At 39.1% G+C, this 20763-nt stretch overlaps 1 protein-coding gene across 1 annotated transcript; it reads right to left on the reverse strand.

Moving 5' to 3' along the window:
- Positions 1–7533: 7533 nt before the first annotated feature.
- On the reverse strand, positions 7534–19262 carry LOC123665365 (probable sodium-coupled neutral amino acid transporter 6). Its single transcript, XM_045599678.1, has 8 exons — positions 19079–19262; positions 17943–18063; positions 16979–17091; positions 16398–16530; positions 14812–14974; positions 9463–9631; positions 8767–8892; positions 7534–8341 (listed from the first exon to the last, which is right to left on the reverse strand). The coding sequence occupies exons 1-8, from the start codon at positions 19260–19262 to the stop codon at positions 7779–7781; spliced, it is 1572 nt and encodes a 523-aa protein (XP_045455634.1). The 3' UTR covers positions 7534–7778.
- Positions 19263–20763: the final 1501 nt, after the last annotated feature.

A 20763-nucleotide genomic window follows, 5' to 3' on the forward strand; every position in this document is an offset into this window, starting at 1 on the left:
CTTACAATTAAACTTCAATTAATTCTTCTATTTGACTAATTTTTCCACTAATCCAACCTGTATATACATATGTACTCATAAACATATATAAAAGATTGTTTATTGTACGATTATTAGATATTATAAGTTTATTTATCAACTTATATAAAACGTATTATTTACATTTATATTACATTAAATCTCGCTTATATACATATTTTAATTGGTAAAGGTTAAGAATTTATTAAATGGAAATGGAAATTATCCAAAAGGTTTTTTTCGGTAATTATATCCGGCTGGGCATTTTCCGGAATGAGTAGACTCAAACGTGATATACGTGGTTTGGACATAAAATAGATTAATACAGATTATTATAGATTTAGGCCAGACTAACAACTTTGGTACTACATTATCTGTACAAGAAATGGTATGTTGTGAAATTTTAATAAAAAGAGCAAAAGAACTTTAACGAATAGTTTTAATCACGACATTTCACAGATTACAGAGAAAAGAAAATGACATATTAGACTAATAAGTTGTTACAAAAATAGTGTTGCCACTAAAATAGCTAAACACGAATTTTATTATTTCAACAGGGTAACTTTAAGATCCGGCACATACACAAAACATAGACAGATTTTACTATGAAATTTAGGCGGTAAAAGTGGCCAAAAAAAGGCTATTGCGGTCAATAATAGTCTACTAGTCGATACATCCAAGCATGAAAACTAAAGTAAACAAAATGGCAATAGTTCCTATTTCAATAGATTTTCAGATCATTTCCTCGAAATAAGTCTCTGACATAATAAGTGCCTTTTAATCAATGCTCTCTCAAACTTTTTACCTATAAGAATCGACATCGTAATGATTTACACGAATATTTATGGCTCTAAAGCAAGTAGCGTTTTAGTAAGGATAATAAAATCCTGCTTTGAAATGATTTACAATTCATTACTTTTGCATCTGGGTTACCCGAACTTATGCTAATTTGTGCAATTTATAAATACTCCAGTTTGCCTTCGTTCGGGCTTAATTTGACTACAGCCCTGTCTAAAATCTGATTGAATTACCCTGCGTGCAATAGAGTAGTAGTAGAGTAAAGAGTGCTTCCTAATCAAAAGGCTTGAAGTTTGGTTGGTTTCACTGCCTGTGTTAAAATATTGGAAAACCTTTTTTAAGAAACGGTTCTTTTGAACTAAGCTTACATTAATACAAATTAATGTTTTTTAGATATTAGATATCGCATAATATAATCATTACTTTTGTTGCAAATGATATTTTATGTATGTATTTTTGAAAAATAATTGTGTATAATAGAATTAATTAAACAAATATTATATTATCATAAATTATTGAATATATGAAATGTGCTCAATTTGGTTTTATAAAATACTATACCAATAGTGGTTATTTGTCAAAATAAATATCAAAAATGCTGACTGAAAGGAAGAGGATATTTAGTGCGGGCAAGGGTAAGAATTATAAATATAGTATGCTGTAGAATATATCTATCACATGTTTTAAAATATAAATACATATAACAGACTGATTTCCAAATGTAGTCGTAAGATTAAAAGCGCATTTATTTTACCTAATAAACATATAAATAATTACTGTTATTAAATATTTACTACAAAACCTATTATTATTTATATTATTTAAGACTGTTGTTGTTGATTTTTTAAATATAAATATATAATCTATTCGCGTTAAGAAAATAGTGATTCATCGCTGTCATTTGGCCATATCCAAATTAGAACATTTTTTTATTCGGCCAGGTTTGCATTCAAGCGTACGGCTCACCTGATGGTAAGAGGTTACCGTAGTAGATAGACGCCTGTAACATAGGAGCATCGCAAGCGCGTTGGCGATCCCTTTTTTTACGATGGATCCCTTTTTTAGGCAGTGTGCCTATTTTGCGTGGTAGGCTGGGGGCTTCATTCATGCCAGCCTAGCTCCTTGAGGAAGCCTAGCAGACCCCTTGTGTTGCTGACGACTTCCCGGAGCGACCTCGGTGTCCCGAGGTGTAGCGCCCTGTAATTCGCCACACTACCGCATTCCAGCAGGATGTGTGAGGCCGTTTCTTCTGCCTCCATGCACGCTCTGTATAGGGGGCTGTCTGTAACACCTAAATTGTGTAAGTGTTTGTTAAGCAAGGCATGTCCGGTAAAAGCCCCGACCAGTAGTCGGAGCTGGGCTCTCCCATAACCGCGAAGTTTGCGGGACAATCTTGGGTTGATCGTCGGAAGAGCTTCCTTGGTCTGCCTGCAGGTAGTTAGGTTTGTCCAATATTCTTGGTGCATTACCTTGGTGTTGTGTCGCAGCTGGCTGCGCAGCCATCGGAAAAGCAGAGGCAGAATGGGTTCGGGTCCGTGGACCCTCATCTCCGATCCATTCCTCGCTAGTCGGTCAGCCGCGTCGTTGCCTCGCGATCCACTGTGGCCCTTTATCCATTGAAGGATAATGGTGTTTGTTACACTTACCTTCGTCAGAGCTCGATGGCACTCGTATTTTAGCCCCGATGTCACCATGTCGCTCTGTAGGGCTTGAAGGACCGATCTGCTATCGGAAAGAATACGGATTGGATAACTATGTACCTCTCTAGAAGTGATCGCTGTTGCAGCCATTATGATTCCCATACATTCCGCCTGAAAGACGGTGTTGTGGATTCCCAATGGCGATGACATTTTGATATTCAGGTCTTCTGAGTAAACTCCAGAACCTGTACCTGTTGATGTTTTCGACCCGTCTGTGAAGATTCTCAACTCCTTGGGGTTGAGGCCTTCCCCTGGGTCTTCATGTAATTGTATTCTGTATTTTTTATCAAATACGTACTGTTTGGGTATCCTGTCGGTAACCGCTTCGATGAGCGGTTCCCTGTTCGCCAGTTCACCAAGTATACCTGTATGTGTTACTTTTACGTTTCTCCATAGGTTTAGCTTCCTGAGTCTTACCGCGGCTGCTCCCGCCTCCTGTTGGATAAACAGATGCAGCGGCGGCAAGTTCATTAGGGCTTCCGGGGCCGCAGTCGGAGTGGTCCTCATGCAGCCCGTAGTCGCCATGCAAGCCAGTCTTTGAAGTCGTTGTAGCTTTGCTTCGCCGGTGATTAGTTTGGTTCTCGGCCACCAAACCACTGCGCCATAGCTGATAATTGGTCTGATGACGGACTGGTACAGCCACAGAGTGATTTTTGGGCATAAACCCCATCTTTTACCTCTCATTCTGCGGCACTGCCAGAAGGCTATTGTAGCCTTGTCAATCTTGCTGTTGAGATGGCTGCTCCAGTTCAGTTTGCTATCTAGGATGATTCCTAGATACTTTACCTCCGAGCTGAACTGCAGCTCCGTTCCGAACAGTCTAGGGGGATTGTAGTTCCCCAATAGTCGTTTGTTAGTGAACATTACCTGTTCCGTCTTTCTGGGATTGACGGTAAGTTCGTTGTCTATGCACCATCTCTCCACAATCCGTAGCGCCTGTTGTGTAACATTGCACACGGTACTGCTGACTCTGCCACTAATTAAAATGGCAATTCAAAGCGTTGGAGGGCAGCCACCTCTTCTGCCGTCCGGGTTCCGGGTTGCCACGGCGCCCTGTCGGCAACAAGGATAGCACCCTCTGTTGAGGACGCCGTCGACGTGGACGGCCTTGGTTCCTCCGGTTTCCCAGTTTCCCCTCGGCCTCCCACGGACTTGCGTTTTGTGTGTGGTGGCGCCACCTCGGCAGCACCACCCCCATGTTTGTGTGTGTTTGCCGAGGTCAAGGTCGACTTCGCTGCCTTGCCTCCGCTTGTGGGGGAGGGCGGTCCCAACTTCGTGGTACCGTTCCCCTGTTGTGTCTGTTGGACCCGTAATGGGTGTTTGGTAGACGGACCCGCATTCGCGGTTCTCGCCACCAGTGAGGTACCATCCGGTTTCCCTTCAGGTCCCTGTGTGGGTTTGGATCTGTTTTTGTCCATGATGTGTAAGAAATAAATTCATCCACTGCGCTCCCTACCCTCCATGGAGCCCGCAACGTTGGGGATACCGTTGCGACACCGGGGCTACGCAGTGGGTATAGATGTGAAAGGTTGGGTTCCAAGCGCGACATCGGGAGCTGCAGATGCCCGTCTGGTGACCGCGATCCCACGGGCCCCAGTTGTTCCGAACACCCTTGCCCCGTCAGCATGGCCGGTCCCCGTGCCCTCCCAGAGGACCCTTTCCCATCTCGCCAGCGTAAAGCACCCAGCTCATCCGTGCAGTTACGCATGTCCATTTCCCCGCAGTGGCTAGCTACGGGGCTACCGTTTAGCCTGAAATCCGGACCAAAGAGGGCGTGTTGTCTCCCATGGTAACAAAATCCAGACCCCGTTCGACTCAGCCCCCCAAGACTCCTTCATCCCTGCGTACGACGATCAACTGCGCAGGACACACGCAGGTAGGCAATTGCAATTGTAATCCGCCGGGTCACCTACTATACCCGGCGGATGGCCTGTCATGCTTAGCTACAGCAGTCCAGGGTAGATGGTAGTTTGCGGCGCCCGTTACGACCACTGTATTATCAGGGTGTGCGACCCCAGCGCAATGGGCGCTGCTCCAGTAGTGTGATTCTGGCAGAGCTCGAGCCGACAAGTAGTCTGCCGGCCTCCGCCAGAGCCTTCGCAGCAGGGATCGGATACCTTAGTATCGAGGCGCCTATCCCTCCCAGTCCAGCCATCACTTCACCAGTTTTAATGGCGCCGACGTCGCATTTGCTGGCCTTGGCTATTTGTTGGTATTAGAGACTATTTGCTTAGTGTCGCAGTTGTCCAGTCCAGAAACTCGGAGGCTCGCGTGCTTCATGGGCTGGACGACCCTTGCCGTGTCTTCGAGGACGCGGTCGAGCTTCTGCGTCAGACGCTGTGTCGCTTCCGAGGTCTGGACTTTCGCCAGCTCCAACAGCCTGACTCCGGTTGCGGCACGTCGAATGCTTAACCCGTCATTAATCTAATGTATCTGCAGCCCGCTGGAGTATGTGACTGTAGGTGACCCCCTGTTCCTTCGCGTATGGCTCCAGTGTAATAAACACTGGGGGCCGACGGGGGGCCACCAACTTGGGAGACCGGGATTTCGCCTTCTTTTTCTTCTTCCGCTGCTGCTGTGATTTCGCAGCAGCGGCATCCGACGCAGGAGGTTTTTCCTTCCTCTGCTTTTTCGTGCCCTTCTTTTTAGCAACTTTTTAGCAACTTTTGGCTGGTAATGGCGGCTGCAGCCTCACCCTCTGTGGTTTGATCTACCGCCAGCGGTAGACGGTATGTCTTTGCCGGCGGCCGCCTCTCCTGGATGCCTGCGAAGCGGACGTCAAGCATCTGCTGAACCGAAGAGAGCAAGGACGCTCGCATCTGATCCTCTCTGTCAATCTCGCTGGGAGTATCCTGCACTTGGCCAAAGACAGTTCGTAAGGGCCGATCTTTGGCCAGTCAACGTCCCTCCTCAACCGAGTGTTCTCCGCTTGGAGTTTGCGGACTTCGTCCGAGGAGGTTCACTCCTTCAATGCCTCCGCCGCAATGCTTATTGAAGATGCCGCATTTTTTAACGCTTTGACGAACGTCCCCTTGAGGTTCGCCGATCTCGCCACTTTAAGAATCATGTCGACGTCCTTTGCGACTTGTACGCCCAAGGCGTCGACAGTGCGGATATCGCCGACGTCCAGAACCATCGCCCGGCGTGCTTCTTCCGCCTCCAAAACCACTGCCTCAAGCGCTTTCTGGCGCGAGACCTCTTCTCTTTTGCTGTTGCGCTTATGTGCAAGCGCAGTCAGCGGCAAATGGCTCTCGTTGCCCGACGATGGCCGAGGTCAAGTGCAGTCGGGGCCGCTTCCCCATGGATCGGGCCCTCAAGGGCTCCTCCTCGGCAGACTCATCAGAATCGAGAGCAGTGTGCCCCTCCCAAGCATTCTCCACACCATCGCTATTAGAAAAATATTTGTCAATTTTCGTTTGGTTCCCACGAGTATGGAGCAAAGGGTGGTCCACCCGAGGCAGTTCCCCCTGTACCTGGGTAAGCCTGACGTGATCGACTCGGGCGTCGGCCGGTGCTACCGAACCAGGGATTGCAGTAGAGACTGAACTTCCCATCAGCCATGCATCCCCTCGCGCTGCGTCGTCGCTTGTGATTTGGGGTAATTTTTTTATAGAGGGTTCTCCTCCTTCCTTTCTTCCTCGCGGTCCAGTTGGTTAAGGCAAGACCCTCGGTCCCGTACGTGGCCGCGAGACATGACCACGACACCACGTAACGGGATTACGAGAAGCGGCGCGCAAGCGCAGCGCCACCGGAGAATTCCTCCCGTTGATGTGCTCGACGGGACAACTCTGCTGAGAGCAGAGTGCCGAAGCGCATTCCCCCACGTGTTGGTCGTTAGCCGCGACGAGCAGCAGTACCACGATTGTGATACTGCTGCCCGCCCCGTTGCCCAGGGTGCACCGCGAAGAGGTCACCGACAAAAACCCCGCGTTGGCGATCCCTACCTCAACCCTCCCCAGGAACTCTGATCATCTTAATCACCACAGGAATACAACACTCCTTGAGAGTATTAAGTTGTAATCTTCTGTAAGGTGGAGGTACTACATCACTTTGAGCAGGATGTTTACTTTGATACGATTTAATTGGTCAAAAGGGCGTGGCTAAGCTAAGAGACAGCGATGAGTTACTATTTTCTTAGCGCGAATTGTTTAAAGTGTGTATTTTTATTATTAGAATACGGTTAAATTTTGATGTTACAGACATTTATATTAAAATGGTTTTCTGTATTTTTCTTCTTATACAATAGTATGCCTTTGAAATATAATTAGAAATATTTATTATTTTAACTAAGATATAATAGGGATAAATCTGGAAAAATTTGACTGGAATACCTCGTTGCACTACTATATATATAACTAGCTGTGCCTGTGACTTCGTCCGCGTTTTGGGTATTTACATGTTCTGTAAATTGGCATAACTTTTTTATTATTATTAACTTATTACCATGAAACAAACTAAATGTTAAGCGAAGCTTACCAAAATATATTAGTGAAAACCACATTTAAATCGGATAAGCCGTTTCTGAGATTAGTGTGCACAAACGAACAGACAAACAGACTAAAATCACTGTTTTGGGTGCTTTTTGCGTTGATAAAGGTCCTAATAATGTTTTTTCTCATATATCTTCCATGTACAGACAGCGATCAGTTAAATTTTTATTATATGTGTCGATAAGATTGTTGTTCGAAATTTGGTCGTTTTTTTATTTTTTATTTTTTAATGTTTTGACTTTTATGTACATTCATAGATTGTATCATTGTTTCGAAAGCAAAATGCTTTTGTGGATCTGTCAAACCAACAATGCACGGTATATTAAGTGACTTTAGATTACGTAACAGGCATAATTTATAATAATCCTCATTTACGCACAGATAATTCGCACCAGTAATGTTTCGTGTCTTGCTCGTGTAAAAACGTGCGTTGATGTTGGTTGACAGCTGGTTTTAATATTATGGAATATTTTTTTTTTGCCATGTATACAATATTCTGTTGGTTGTTCTATTAAATAAAATAAATATTTTAATAATTTTACATGTTTTATTTTATAACTCCGTTCTTATAACTAATCTAAATTATTCAACAATTACTTATTACACTAAAATTAAAACCAACGTTTATATAAAACAACAAAAACGTTTTAATTTTATTTATATTTCTCTAATACAAATATTCTTTCTCACATTCATAAAAAGAATTGTTAAGAAAGTTTATCAGAGATTCAAGATTGTTTCATTTATCACAATGAAAAGTAATAAAAAATATTTATAAAACGTGATTAGCTGCTTCTATGAAGGTTCTTGCAGCGGCGGTCGCGTTCAGTAAACATGGCTGTGAAAATTCAGCTGAAGTAATAGCGTCAGACCAACTGGTATATGTGGCTACAATAGTCGCTAGTATACCCATTAACATAACTAGCATGGCTATCAAAACATCATACCATCTCACAGTGTAATCATTCATATCAATATCTGAATTTTTGTCAACGTGTGCATTATCAAAAGTCTTATATTTCGTTTGATATCTGTGAGTAATGAGCGGGAAAGAACTGCCATTATGAATTCCATTCGCGCCATTTTTGACAATAAGTTCATCGGCGAAATGTACAAACTTTTTCTTCGGAATTGGTGGTGTCATATTCGATTTTATTTGAGTTCTTTTATAACACAGTCTTAAGAAAAATAACGGTGGGAATATAAACATTAAGGGTCCGGTTAAAGTCGATCCAATTAGACCCATGACAAGGTCGAATCTAGGTACAGATTCTCCGAGGAATACCGCTAACGCGACGATCCCTGAGCGGATGAGGCATCGTTGCACGCAGAATTCTAAACAAAATAAAGATATATTAAAATGTTTAATTCCAGTGAAATTTCTTTTATTTTATTATTAATTAACCTATAAGTCGAAAAGTCAAGTGCTTATAGACCAAAATGAAACGCGAAAGAAAAATATTATGTGAAAAGAAAGAAAGAAAGAAAGCGTATTCTGTTTAATCAATGCATTATAAACAGAACGAAAGCGCTTCAAGCGCTACTCTTTGATTGAAGATGCCTTTGTCTTCCAAAACGTTGCTAAAAACATAACGTAATTAATGCACGACCCCTAATTACCTTTTTCAATCAATAACAGTATTAATTTGTCAAAAAAAAAATGTTTTCGAGTACAACAACTTAACAATTTGCTAGAAATTTTAGTAGATAGTTATTATCCACGGTAGTTTAATATAATTGTCAATGTAAAAGTATGTTACCTCTAGGTATTTTGAAAATGTCTTCGACGTGCTGGAACAGCGCGGAGTTACTGACGGCGCTCGAGAAGCAAAGCTGCAGGGTGACCAACAGTGCTACCACGCACAGTGTGATCGATGGTGGCATACCTACATAGATAAGAAATTATTAAGTTTTTGTTATGTTTCATGGAAATCATAAATTAATGGAAATTATAAAATAATTTAAATGATGAGACATAATATATACTAAACTAAACTAAACTTTGTACTGCCATTTTTTTGTAGAATATTTTGAACAGGAAATCTCCTGCTCAAAATCTTCTGCAGCCCGAATGGGGAAATACCTGGACCTTACAGAAGATCATAGCTAAATGAGTAATACTACTCTCAAGCAGTGTTGTGTACCTTTGGTGAGTAAGGTGACTCTGGAGATCTAGGGAGGATTGTGGGTAAGGTTGGCAACCTGCTTGTAATGCTTCTGGTGTTTCCGTCTATAAGCTACGGTAATCGCTTACGATAAGGAAAACCGTATGCTTGATTACCAAGCTGGCCGTATAAAAAAGGTGTTCTAATTTATTAGAATTTAATTAGCAATAGTTGTGGCTAAATGACAGCGATGAATCACTATTTTCTTAACGCGAATGCCTTATAATATCCTTAACAAAAAATATGTACAAAATTTTTTATAAAAGAAAAATGAGAGACGAACATTAATACCTTGTAAAATATTATTTTCAAAGCGAAATCCATATCTATTCGCCGCCAGTAGCGATGTTACGGTGAACATAAAACCGGTGATCATAAAACCTCCGAGGACCGCCTTGTTGATCTTCCGACTGTCCTTCATATCCACTTGGAGGGTCAACAACATTGGGTGGATGTCGAACTAGTGACAGAAAAAAATTTAAGCTTGTATCTGAGTTTATTTAGTTACGATTTATAATGGGTATGGCCATATGTAGGGCTGCTAAACGTTTAAGTCCAGAGTCCCGATAGCAAGCTCAGTAGCAGTAGCTTTTTGCCGATGCCGCCAAAAGTATATAATAATTTTTTTACTATAGATTTAGTCATTTAGAAGATAGATAGAATATACTTTATTGCACACCACTCGGAGACAAAACAAATTACATAAAACAGTTATTTACACATAGAGATAGTAATGTACAAAGGCGGTCTTATCGCTTAGTAGCGATCTCTTCCAGACAACCTTTAGATATAGGATAACATGCATTGAAAAGGTAGCAGCGCAATTATCTATATAATTTGTAAATTCAACATTATGCATGCAAACATGATGCATTTTCGTTCCCTACTCAAAAAATATAGAAAAAAAATACTTCATACATACACATATATATATAAAATATCTACATGCATACAAAGTATACGTACTTACATGCTTACACATATACATACATACATACATACATACATACATACATTAATACATACATACATACATACATACATACACACATACATACATACATAACATGTCGTCACAATTTAACAAAGTTAATAAGAAATAGAAGATAAAATAAGTAAAAGTGATGCAAATTGGAAAGAACTAAACTGATTAATTAATCATAGTGAGATAGTAGGCTTTAACTAAGTTTTTAAAGGAGATAAGCGATTGTGCTTTTTTGATGTTGAGTGGCAACGCATTCCATAACTGGACTGCCTGTACAGAAAAAGACAATTTGTAAAATTTGGTGTTGTGCACAGGAACCCTTAGTGTGAGGTTCTCTGCTGAACGAAGAGTTTTATTGTGAGTTCCAAGAAATTCAAATTTATCTTTGAGGTAGATTGGTGCATTTTTGTGGAATAACGCACAGTACAATAGCGAGAGAACATGCAGATTCCGGCGAAAATGGATAGGTAACCATTTGAGCCTTGAACGAAATTCGGAGACATGATCATATTTGCGCAAACCAAATATGAAACGTATGGCGATGTTTTAAAGTCGCTCAAGTTTATTCATTTGTTCTTCGGTTAAATTGAGATAGCTTGCGTCGGCATAGTCGAGAATGGATAGGTTTAGAGATTGGGCTGGAATAATTTTGGTAGGAATTGGCAGAAAATAACGCAACCTCTGAAGAGATTTTAGTGATGCTAAAGTTTTTCGGCTTAATTCTTTAATGTGATTGGTCCACGATAACGTGAAGTCTATGTATAAACCAAGGTTTTTTACATTCTTGCTATATGGTATGACAGTTCCGTTGAATTTTAGCTTCGGTAATTCCACCCAATCGATTCTAGAAATCAGATTCTGGCTGCCAACTACAATAGCCTGAGACTTAGCAGGATTTACTGTCAGGCCGTACATCTTGCTCCAGCTACAAATAATTTCCAAGTCCTTATTGATAACAGAGACAGCTGTAGGTAGCCCCTCAAGAGAAGACTGAAGATAAATTTGTACATCGTCTGCGTACATGTGTGGGAGAGAAGTTATGTTGGAAGTTATTGAATTAATATACAATGAAAAAAGTAAAGTAGACAATACACCACCTTGGGATACACCGGCCATTACATCACACCACGAAGAGAAAGTCTCTTCAATACGAATGCGTTGCCGGCGCCCTTTAAGATAACTTCGAAACCAATCAACCACTGCTGGAGATATGTTAAGAGAGCGCAGCAGACCTAATAGTAAGTCAAAGTCAACGGTATTAAACGCATTACTAAAGCCAAGAAAGTGAGTACTGTTGGGCGCTTATTATCCACACCCCATCGTATGTCATCGGTTACCTTCACCAGAGCTGACATTGTACTATGGCCGGAACGGAAACCGGATTGTAGAGGGTTAAGGATATTGAATTTATTTAGGAAGAGACTAAGCTGGTTATGCACTATTTTTTCTAAAACTTTTGAAAGGAACAGTAAAATGGAGATAGGACGAAAGTCAGTATACATGGAAGCATTAGGTTTTTTAGGCAGTGGGATAATTTGTGCTTGCTTCCATGCGTCAGGAAATTCACAGTTAAAAATGGAATGGTTTAGGATATGGGTCAAAATAGGAGTGACAATATCGATTAAAGGAACAATCACAGCACGGCTAATGTTATCAGCACCGACGGCATTAGAAGCAATAGACAAAATGCTCTTCTTAACATCACAATCAGTGATTTGATTAAAAATAAACGGAGGATAGTCTGGAATTTGGCAATGAGAAAGAATGTTACTAGTTGATTTTTTAATAGCGCTATCCATAACGTTAGCAGCTGAAAAATGTTGATTGAGGCGTTCAATATCCACGTTATTTAAAGGAGTACTATGAGATGTTTTGCCAATTCCAATTGTTTTCAGAAACTTCCATGTTTTTGCTGGGTCGCCGTTTTCGACTGATTTGTGAATGTGGCGTCTCTGTGCATCTCTACACAATGTATTGCAGCGATTTCTGATCCTGATGTATTTTGTACGGTTATCCTCAGTAGCTTGACATTTATAACGATTTTTGTAGAAACTCTTTTTTGCAATTACTGCTCTTATGTTATCGGTTAACCATGGTGCAGGAAGGTGTTTCATTTTAAGTGGTCTTACAGGCGCATGTTTATCATACAATTTAATCAAAAGTGAATTAAAAATATCGATCTTATTATTAACTGAAGTAGCTTCAGCGACTACCGACCAATCAACCTGACGAGCATCATCACAGAGACGGTTATTATCCATTCCACCAAAACTACGCTGCATAAGGATTTTCGACTTTGCCTTGACGGGACGAACTTTGTAGGAAAGAAAGATAAGATCGTGATAAGAGAAGGCATCAACAGGACACTGACCAAACCTATAAACACGATCTAATGAAGAAACCATGATCAAATCCAAAAGTGATGGCGTGGAATTTGGAAAATTATGGGTGGCTGCTAGTGACAAGATATGCATGTTGCAAGACTCAACTGCAGATAACAAACGTTTACTACGAGTATCGTCTTTGAGTAAGCAGTTGTTAAAGTCACCCATAATTATTGTATGGTCATAAGCTGTAGAAAAATTTTCTAAAGTTGATTCAAAGGTGTGAAAATAGTTTACGAGAAGTGATGGGTTATAGAAGACTCCAAGAAGGATTTTAGTATGGGACATAGTCACTTCAATTAGTAAATGTTCTGCAGAATCCACAGGAGGGGGCTGGCTGGACGAGCTGATTATAGAAAAAGGAATATAGGAGCGCAGATAAATAGCTACGCCGCCACCCCCCTTACCGGTGCGATCATTGCGAATTAATTGAAAACCTGGAAGGGAAAAAGAAGTTGAAGGTAAAAAAGGTTTAAGCCAAGTTTCAGATACCATAATTGCATGAATTTTAGTGGAATCAAACAACGCAAGCATATCGGGATAGTGTGCCGGAATGCTTTGTGCATTGATATGTGCGACGTTAAAATGTTGTTTACAGTTCGAGAAATATGAGTCGAGAGTAACATTAAGTGGTTGATTTGATGAGCTGCAAAAACTATCATCACTACTAGAAGAATTGCTTGAAGATAGAGATAAGAATAATTCACTGTCAATGCTATTCACTGTTAATGTTATTCTGGGACGGCATTTAAAAAAATATATAAATAACAATAATAATAATAATAATTAAAAAAAAATAAAAAGAAAAAATATACTAGATCGTTCAATAAGTCCCGAGACTAACCTGGAAATGGCGCATATATTAAAAACTCTTTTGATTTTTAAAAAGTACTGGCTATCAACACAAGAATATGTGTCAAATTTTTAAAAATGGAACAATAAAATTATTGATTTTGAAATATTTTTATTATACAAACGCGGTCGCATGGACACCAATGATGGGGAACGCTCAGGTCGTCCAAATGAAGCAGTGACTCAACAAAATATCAACCAAGTCCTCAAAATCGTATTGGAAGATCGGAAGGTAAAAGTGCGAGAGATAGCCGAGATAGTGAAGATTTCAGCTGGTAGTGTTTTCACTATTTTACATAAAAATTTGGCCATGAAAAAGCTTTTTTCTAAGTGGGTGCCGCGTTTGCTTACAACTAATCAAAAGGAACAACGTATCAATGATTCAGAGCGATGTTTGGCGCTGATGAATCATAATAAAAAGGATTTTTTACGTCGGTATGTAACAATGGATGAAACCTGGATATACCATTTCACTTCGGAAGCCAATCGGCAGGCAGCGGAGTGGAGAGCGGCTGGTGAAAGCCGCCCGAAGCGTCCAAAGACTCAGAAATCGGCCGGTAAGGTTATGGCGTCTATATTTTGGGATGCGCATGGAATACTTTTCATCGACTACCTTGAAAAGGGGCAAAATATAAATAGTGACTATTACACGTGCTTATTGGAGCGATTGAAGTACGAAATTGCGGATAAACGGCCTCACATGAACAAAAAGAAAGTGGTGTTTCACCAGGACAACGCGCCTTGTCACAAGTCCGTGAGAACGATGGCCAAAATTAACGAATTGGGCTTCGAATTGCTTCCTCATCCCCCTTATTCGCCTGACTTGGCCCCCAGCGATTACTGGCTGTTTGCAGACCTCAAAAAAATGCTTCAGGGTAAGAAATTTGACTCAAATAGTGAAGTTATCGCAGCAACGGAGGCTTATTTTGAAGCCAAAGACAAATCGTTCTACACACATGGGATAGAAAAGTTAGAAAAGCGTTGGAGGGACTGTATCGCTCTTGGAGGAGACTATGTTGATGAATAAAAATAAATTTTATAAAAAAGACCTTTTTTTAGTACTTAGTCTCGGGACTTATTGAACCACGTGTTATATATAATAAATAACCCCAAAATATAATATACACAATATATCAAATATATATTATATAAAATATACAATATAAATAATATATACTATTATATATAGAAGCTAAGCTATGTATGAAACAAATTAATTAATTTATTATGGCTTAAAAATATGAGATGATAAGGTAATAGGTTACTTATTATATCACTAACCCTTAATACTACAAAATGCTTGCTTGATTATGTTTAAGTTAGTTCGTATTTTATAATATTTGAAAATACTTTTCTATCTCAGGATGTATTGATTCACTTTGAATATAACAACGTCGTATTTTTATTATCATAACTTACTTGAAAAGCAATAATCCCGTAAGCAACAAGAAAATCCTTGAGGCTGGGAACGTATGTGAGAACTCCACCGGAAGAGGGGGGCGAGGTATCGTCGAGAACGATGCAGGTCCACGTGCACACTGCCACTGTTGTTACTATTAAAACGGACGTCAGCGCTAAGGGCCTGCAGAGGAAACAGACGACGCATTGGCGCAACGGTCACAGCACTGGCCTATGACTATTGCGCTGGCGTTTGCGGGTTCGATCCCCGTACTAGGCAGGCATATCTATATATTTTTTGGCCTATACAGATGTTTGCCGTGGTCTGTGCTTGTTATTTATGTGTTTCCGGATCCAAGACACAGATGTAAATAGGTACTAGTGTAGGCATTAATTTATTTATTTATAACTGCTTAGAACAAATATAGGTAGAGATTAAGAGCAGGCTTATTTAAAACAGATTAAAATAGACAAAAAATAGTTGTCGCTTAATTGCAACATAAATATTGTGAAAATTGAGAAAGAGCTAGAAATAAAGATCCAATTGCATTTTGTTGAGGTAGGGCACAGCCGTAAATATCCTGTTCAAAATCAGGAGCAGGTCACCGGTTACCATCAGGTAGATCGTGAGCTTGTTGGCAGCCCTAATTGTATAAAAAATATAGGTAGAAAGGTTGAAACTTATTTGCTACTACACTGGGATTAGTGTGTGAAAAAGACAAGGTAAACTAAAAATGGCGGTATAAAAAAACAGTGTGTAACAAGCACGTCTCATCACATCAGCCTATCGCAGTCCACTACTGGACATAGGCCTCCACAAGTTCACACCAAAAATGGCGTGAACTCATGTGTTTTGCCAATAGTCACCACGCTGGGCAGGCGGGTTGGTGACCGCAAGGCTGGCTTTGTCGTACCGAAGACGCTGCTGCCCGTCTTCGGCCTGTGTATACCAGCAGTTGGATAGTTATCCCGCCATCGGTCGGCTTTTTAAGTTCCAAGGTAGTAGTGGAACTGTGTTATCCCTTAGTCGCCTCTTATGATACCCATGGGAAGAGAGGGGGTGGCTATATTCTTTAATGCCGTAACCACACAGCAACAACAAACACGTCTGAAATAAGCTAATCATGTATATCATAGTATAAAGTTGAGGAAGTTGGTTGTAGGTTGCACGTAACCTGGAATACAATATTTTGTCGTAATCAGATGTTTATGTGTATGATGTGTACGTGCTCTCTAAGTATTATAAAATTTGTCAATAGGGACAAACACCCATATAAGAATGAAAGTTTGCGAAGAAAAGGTTACTTTAAACGGATTAAAATTTTGAGTCATACACTTGACCAGTTTTAGACAAAGACCACAGTTGGAAAAACAAATATGAGCACAATATTTTTTGCAAAAGTACACGTGAATAATCGCAAAAAATTAAACTTTCTTTTCGTTTTTGCTTTGAAATATGACACCCAAACATGGTAGGCTGTACATGGAACCATTAAGGAATTCCTGTAGTAAGTCTTTACGTCAAGGACATAAAAGCATTACCCTTGACAAGTTTTAAACATTCTGCCAGTACCTAACCAAAAGTATATAGCGAGGGTTAAGCTTACTTCATGTCCTTCGGCGAGCCTAGCCACATGACAGGGCACAGCAGCAGACCGATCATTATCATCCAGATGCAGTAGGATACTGCCACCTCCCCTCCCGTGATTTTCCACCAGAACAACTGCATACTTTGGGACGCTGTAGATTTTATTCACTTATATAAAGAAAGAAAGGAAAAATACAAGTAATTTGAAAAACAGTGTCAAACAATGTATAGTTTAACAGTACACTGAAGTATTATATAGTTACTATCATCAATACTGTACACGCGTACTCTCATTTTTTGCACGAATATAATACTCATCTTGAGGCCTACTTAACTTACTAATAGCTTAAAGAGATAAGGCGTTGTTTTAGAGTAAACTACCCAGGTGGTACATTTACTTTGACATTTTCAGCAATTTTTATAGTATTTCAATTATTCATATACCTAAACCTCATAAATCACTCTGTCTTTTCGAGAAAATTTAATGGTAATGCGGTCATTACTTTTTGATTTTAATCAAAAACAGGCAGACATACATATGCCAGGGTAGCGACTTTGTTTTATAATATGAAGCGAAAAAAATGAAAGAATTTTTCTAACCAAAAATAAAATTAGGTATTCCAGCTCCAAAAACCGTCGCGTCTATAAGGAACGTTACCACCGTCTTTGCTTTCATGCCGAAGGCTAGCTCGGCAATGGCTGCGTAGGGAAACCTGTAAAACAATGTAAAACTTTTAAAATCGACCTACAAATAACACGTAATTCTACTTAAGCTAAAAACCTGACCTGATCTAGTGTCTAACCTAATAGATGTATTTCATGGAAAAATAGAAATAAATATACTCAAGCTTACGTGTAGGAATTAATGACATAAATTCAGCCTATATACATCTTACTACTGGTCTAATGCCTTCTCCATATAGAACTAGAACTGAGGCTCAATCCATCGTGGTGCTTCTCTGTGGGCTGGAAAATAATTTCCCTACTATGAGTAATGACCGATATCAGATGTTTGGTTCCGAAGGCTTTACTTGTTCCACATACAATGGTGGGGAGTCTCATGATGACATATTAGAAACCATCACCAAACCAGAACACTACTAAAAATAGCTGCTCCGATCTAAGAATCGAACTGACTATACAATTAGTATTATGCAATAACTATTTCTGGTTTTGTTTTAAATAACAAAATAAAAACTATGTTTATCATTAAAAACCACAGACATTGTTCTAAATACTTAATCCATGATCTAGTAACCTGATGGCATAGTTCGCTACTTAGCGGTAATACTGTATCATATTTTACAACGCAAGTTAATTTCTTTTTATTAAGTTCTTACTTTAAATTTTACTATGTTGCGTGCAACAATGTATATAAAAATATATACTTTTACGTAAATATGACATTTCTAAACTCCCAGCATTTCATGTCACCACAAGTCAGTCTGGTCACTCAGGTCGTGGTCTATCTGGAGTCTCAAAATGACAATCGCATTAATTCCTTTTCAAGTCCCGTGAAAGTAAAAGTATCGTCAAACTATAAAAATAATTATATAACAATAACCTGATTTTCTCCCTTATATCTGGTGATATTTCGTGCGCTAGAAGCCAACTCCTTCCCAGCAACACCGCTGTGTAGAGTTGCAGCGCGAAAACTGATATCACTAGAGGTATTCCATATATACCTGTAAATTATGATAATAATTATCAGTTAGTAATTTTTAAATAGAGAAAATTGTCCGTGAACTCGAATGTTAATATGAATTGAAACTAGTATTTTTTTTATTAGCTATTTAGCTGACGTCAATACCCTATGCCTAAGCGTCTTTTCTACAGTAAATTCAAAGTTTATCAATTACTATATTTGCGCCCAACGGTGGTGTTTGTTTCGTATTACATATACGTTATCGTTCATCTTTTCCGTATCCATTAAACTACCCTTTATTAGATATTATATAGATCTTCCAATTTCCAGTTTTTAAGTTGTACATAGATCACTTTTCAAATTTTTTATACAATTTTAATACAAAATATAACACTGTCGCCATCGAAACAAAGATGGATATACAGTGTCGCGTTTTTTCCAGACCAGCGATTAAAGACTAACATTTCTGCAGTAAAGTTCAGTGCTTACATTGTATTGCCATATCGCTTACCATTACATGAACATAAGCGGATTAAGGGGCGCAGTAATACTTTTTCTACCGTTCTTGTTTTGAAATAGAATACCAACCGTGATACTCAGGTACAATGTGGCGTTCTACAGGCAGAGGAATTTTCATAATCGGTTCAGTCGTTTCAGAGATAAGCCCCGACAATACTAAAAACAAATTCTACCTACTTATAAATAACGTATAACAACTAATTGCTTTTCTTAGTACCGCGATGTCAAACAAGCGTAAGGTGGTGGTGGTGGTAAAATGGTAGACCATTACCTACGTACTGTTTCCAAGCTCTCGCAAGCGAAAACAGTGCGTAGATAATAAGCACCTGCAATACCTGGAGCATTACAAGTGCGTTGCCGAGCCTGTCTCCGATCTTTCCTTAGAGAACAACATTAACTGTGGTCTTCTGTAAGTTTCAGTTCGTGTTTTGATATGTGCCCCAACGAAAACTATTACCTGTATCCAATTTGTTTTCTTACCCAATTCAATTTATAGATATTATATCTACACTTGTTAGATGAAATGGAAAACTTACCGCAGGAAATGATACTCTTCGGCAGTGCGACAACAGGGAATACGCCGAACAGGTCCACAATACACAACACAGTGAACAGTACACTCAGCCCACCGGTCGTTTCACCGGCCGTGTAGCGATCGTGGAACATCATCACGGTTGTCGCTTTCGTTGCTGGGACATTATTGAGATTGTTCGGCGGCATTTTGATCTGAAATATTTGAGTACTAACTGTACACCGCGGTTACACCCGCGTTATTTCAAGGAAATTAGGAACTTCGTTCCAAAAAACGTACAAAAATATTATATAGCCTATAGTCTTCCTCGGTAAATGAACTAGCGATCGTTTTCGGTCTATATTTGTTACACGATAAATAATTATTGACATAGAATATTCTAAAACCTTCTCCGAAACACGTTGCATCTTACGGTATAACTATTATTCCGATCGGTTCGGTAGTTTTCCCAGTATAATCAAACAAAAAAACAGGCTATCAATTTTTTAATATATATAAATAAAGAAGATTTAGTTTAATTTTATATTTATTAAACTAAAATTGAAGTTAATCAAAATTCAAATTTGAATATATTTAAAATAAATATAAAATAAATTTTAAATTTTAAATCCATTTGAATCTAAAATTTGCTAATGACATGAATAATGAACACAAATTCAATTTTATCAAAAAAACATTGTCCAAACAGTCTAACTCAAATACGTCAGTAAAAAGTCTTGTATCGTCTATAAATCGTCTATAAAAGCTTATATCAAAAACATTATTTACAAACGTGGTCTTTAAAATTTTTTTAACATATTATCACATTCCTTGATAGATATCGAACATTGTTTCACCATTTTACATCAACATAAATAAACCTGTTTCTACCCAAATATATAAGTAGCTATATATTAGTTTCGCATCGCGGTTTCTCCTGGGTAATTTAAAAGTATTTTAAAAGTATTAGTTTGGATCTCCGGGTGTCACCTACCAAAGTTTCGTTATAATTAGTTCAGTAGTTTTTGTATGAAAGGGTTATTACCTTATTATCCCTATTATCCATCTATTCAACCATTCTCACAAACTTTGGTATTTACAATATTATTAAGACATTACGTGGTATGTCCGGCAATAAACGATATGCGATGTTGGACTCCTTTTAACTACGTTCCTTTAAATGGATGAAGTTTCCTATAAAACCTATCAGCAACTTATGTGCAAGAAAATCTATATTAGTAACAGAAGAAACAGGGCCTTAGTGTCATGATGTCGAGTAGCAATGAATGCGAGTGTAGTCGCGCAAGATTAAATATGTATTTTTTTTTTCATTTTACACTAGTTTTTAAGAAATGTGGTCGGGAATTTGATATCGGTTCCCACGATTTTTTATAAGGATACTACAAAAAAATCAAAGATACTAGATACTCAATTTGTAATGAAATATTGTTGCGTAACGTTATTGAAGCATAACGCGTATGTTTAAGATAATTTCCTGCTGTGCGTTACCTAAATGAAATTTGAATTAATATTCCTCAAAATTGATACATATGTAAATTTATTGCCACGTGCCAGAATATTTTAATTATATTAACATTCATTTACAAACAATTAAAGTGTGCCTAAAACACATAAAATCAAATAATCTGTTAACTGGTTTTGGTTTATATGATAAGTCTTTTATACTTATATTATAACCTTTATATATAT

This window comes from Melitaea cinxia, chromosome 24, assembly GCF_905220565.1.
Source record: "Melitaea cinxia chromosome 24, ilMelCinx1.1, whole genome shotgun sequence".
Classification (NCBI taxonomy): domain Eukaryota; kingdom Metazoa; phylum Arthropoda; class Insecta; order Lepidoptera; family Nymphalidae; genus Melitaea; species Melitaea cinxia.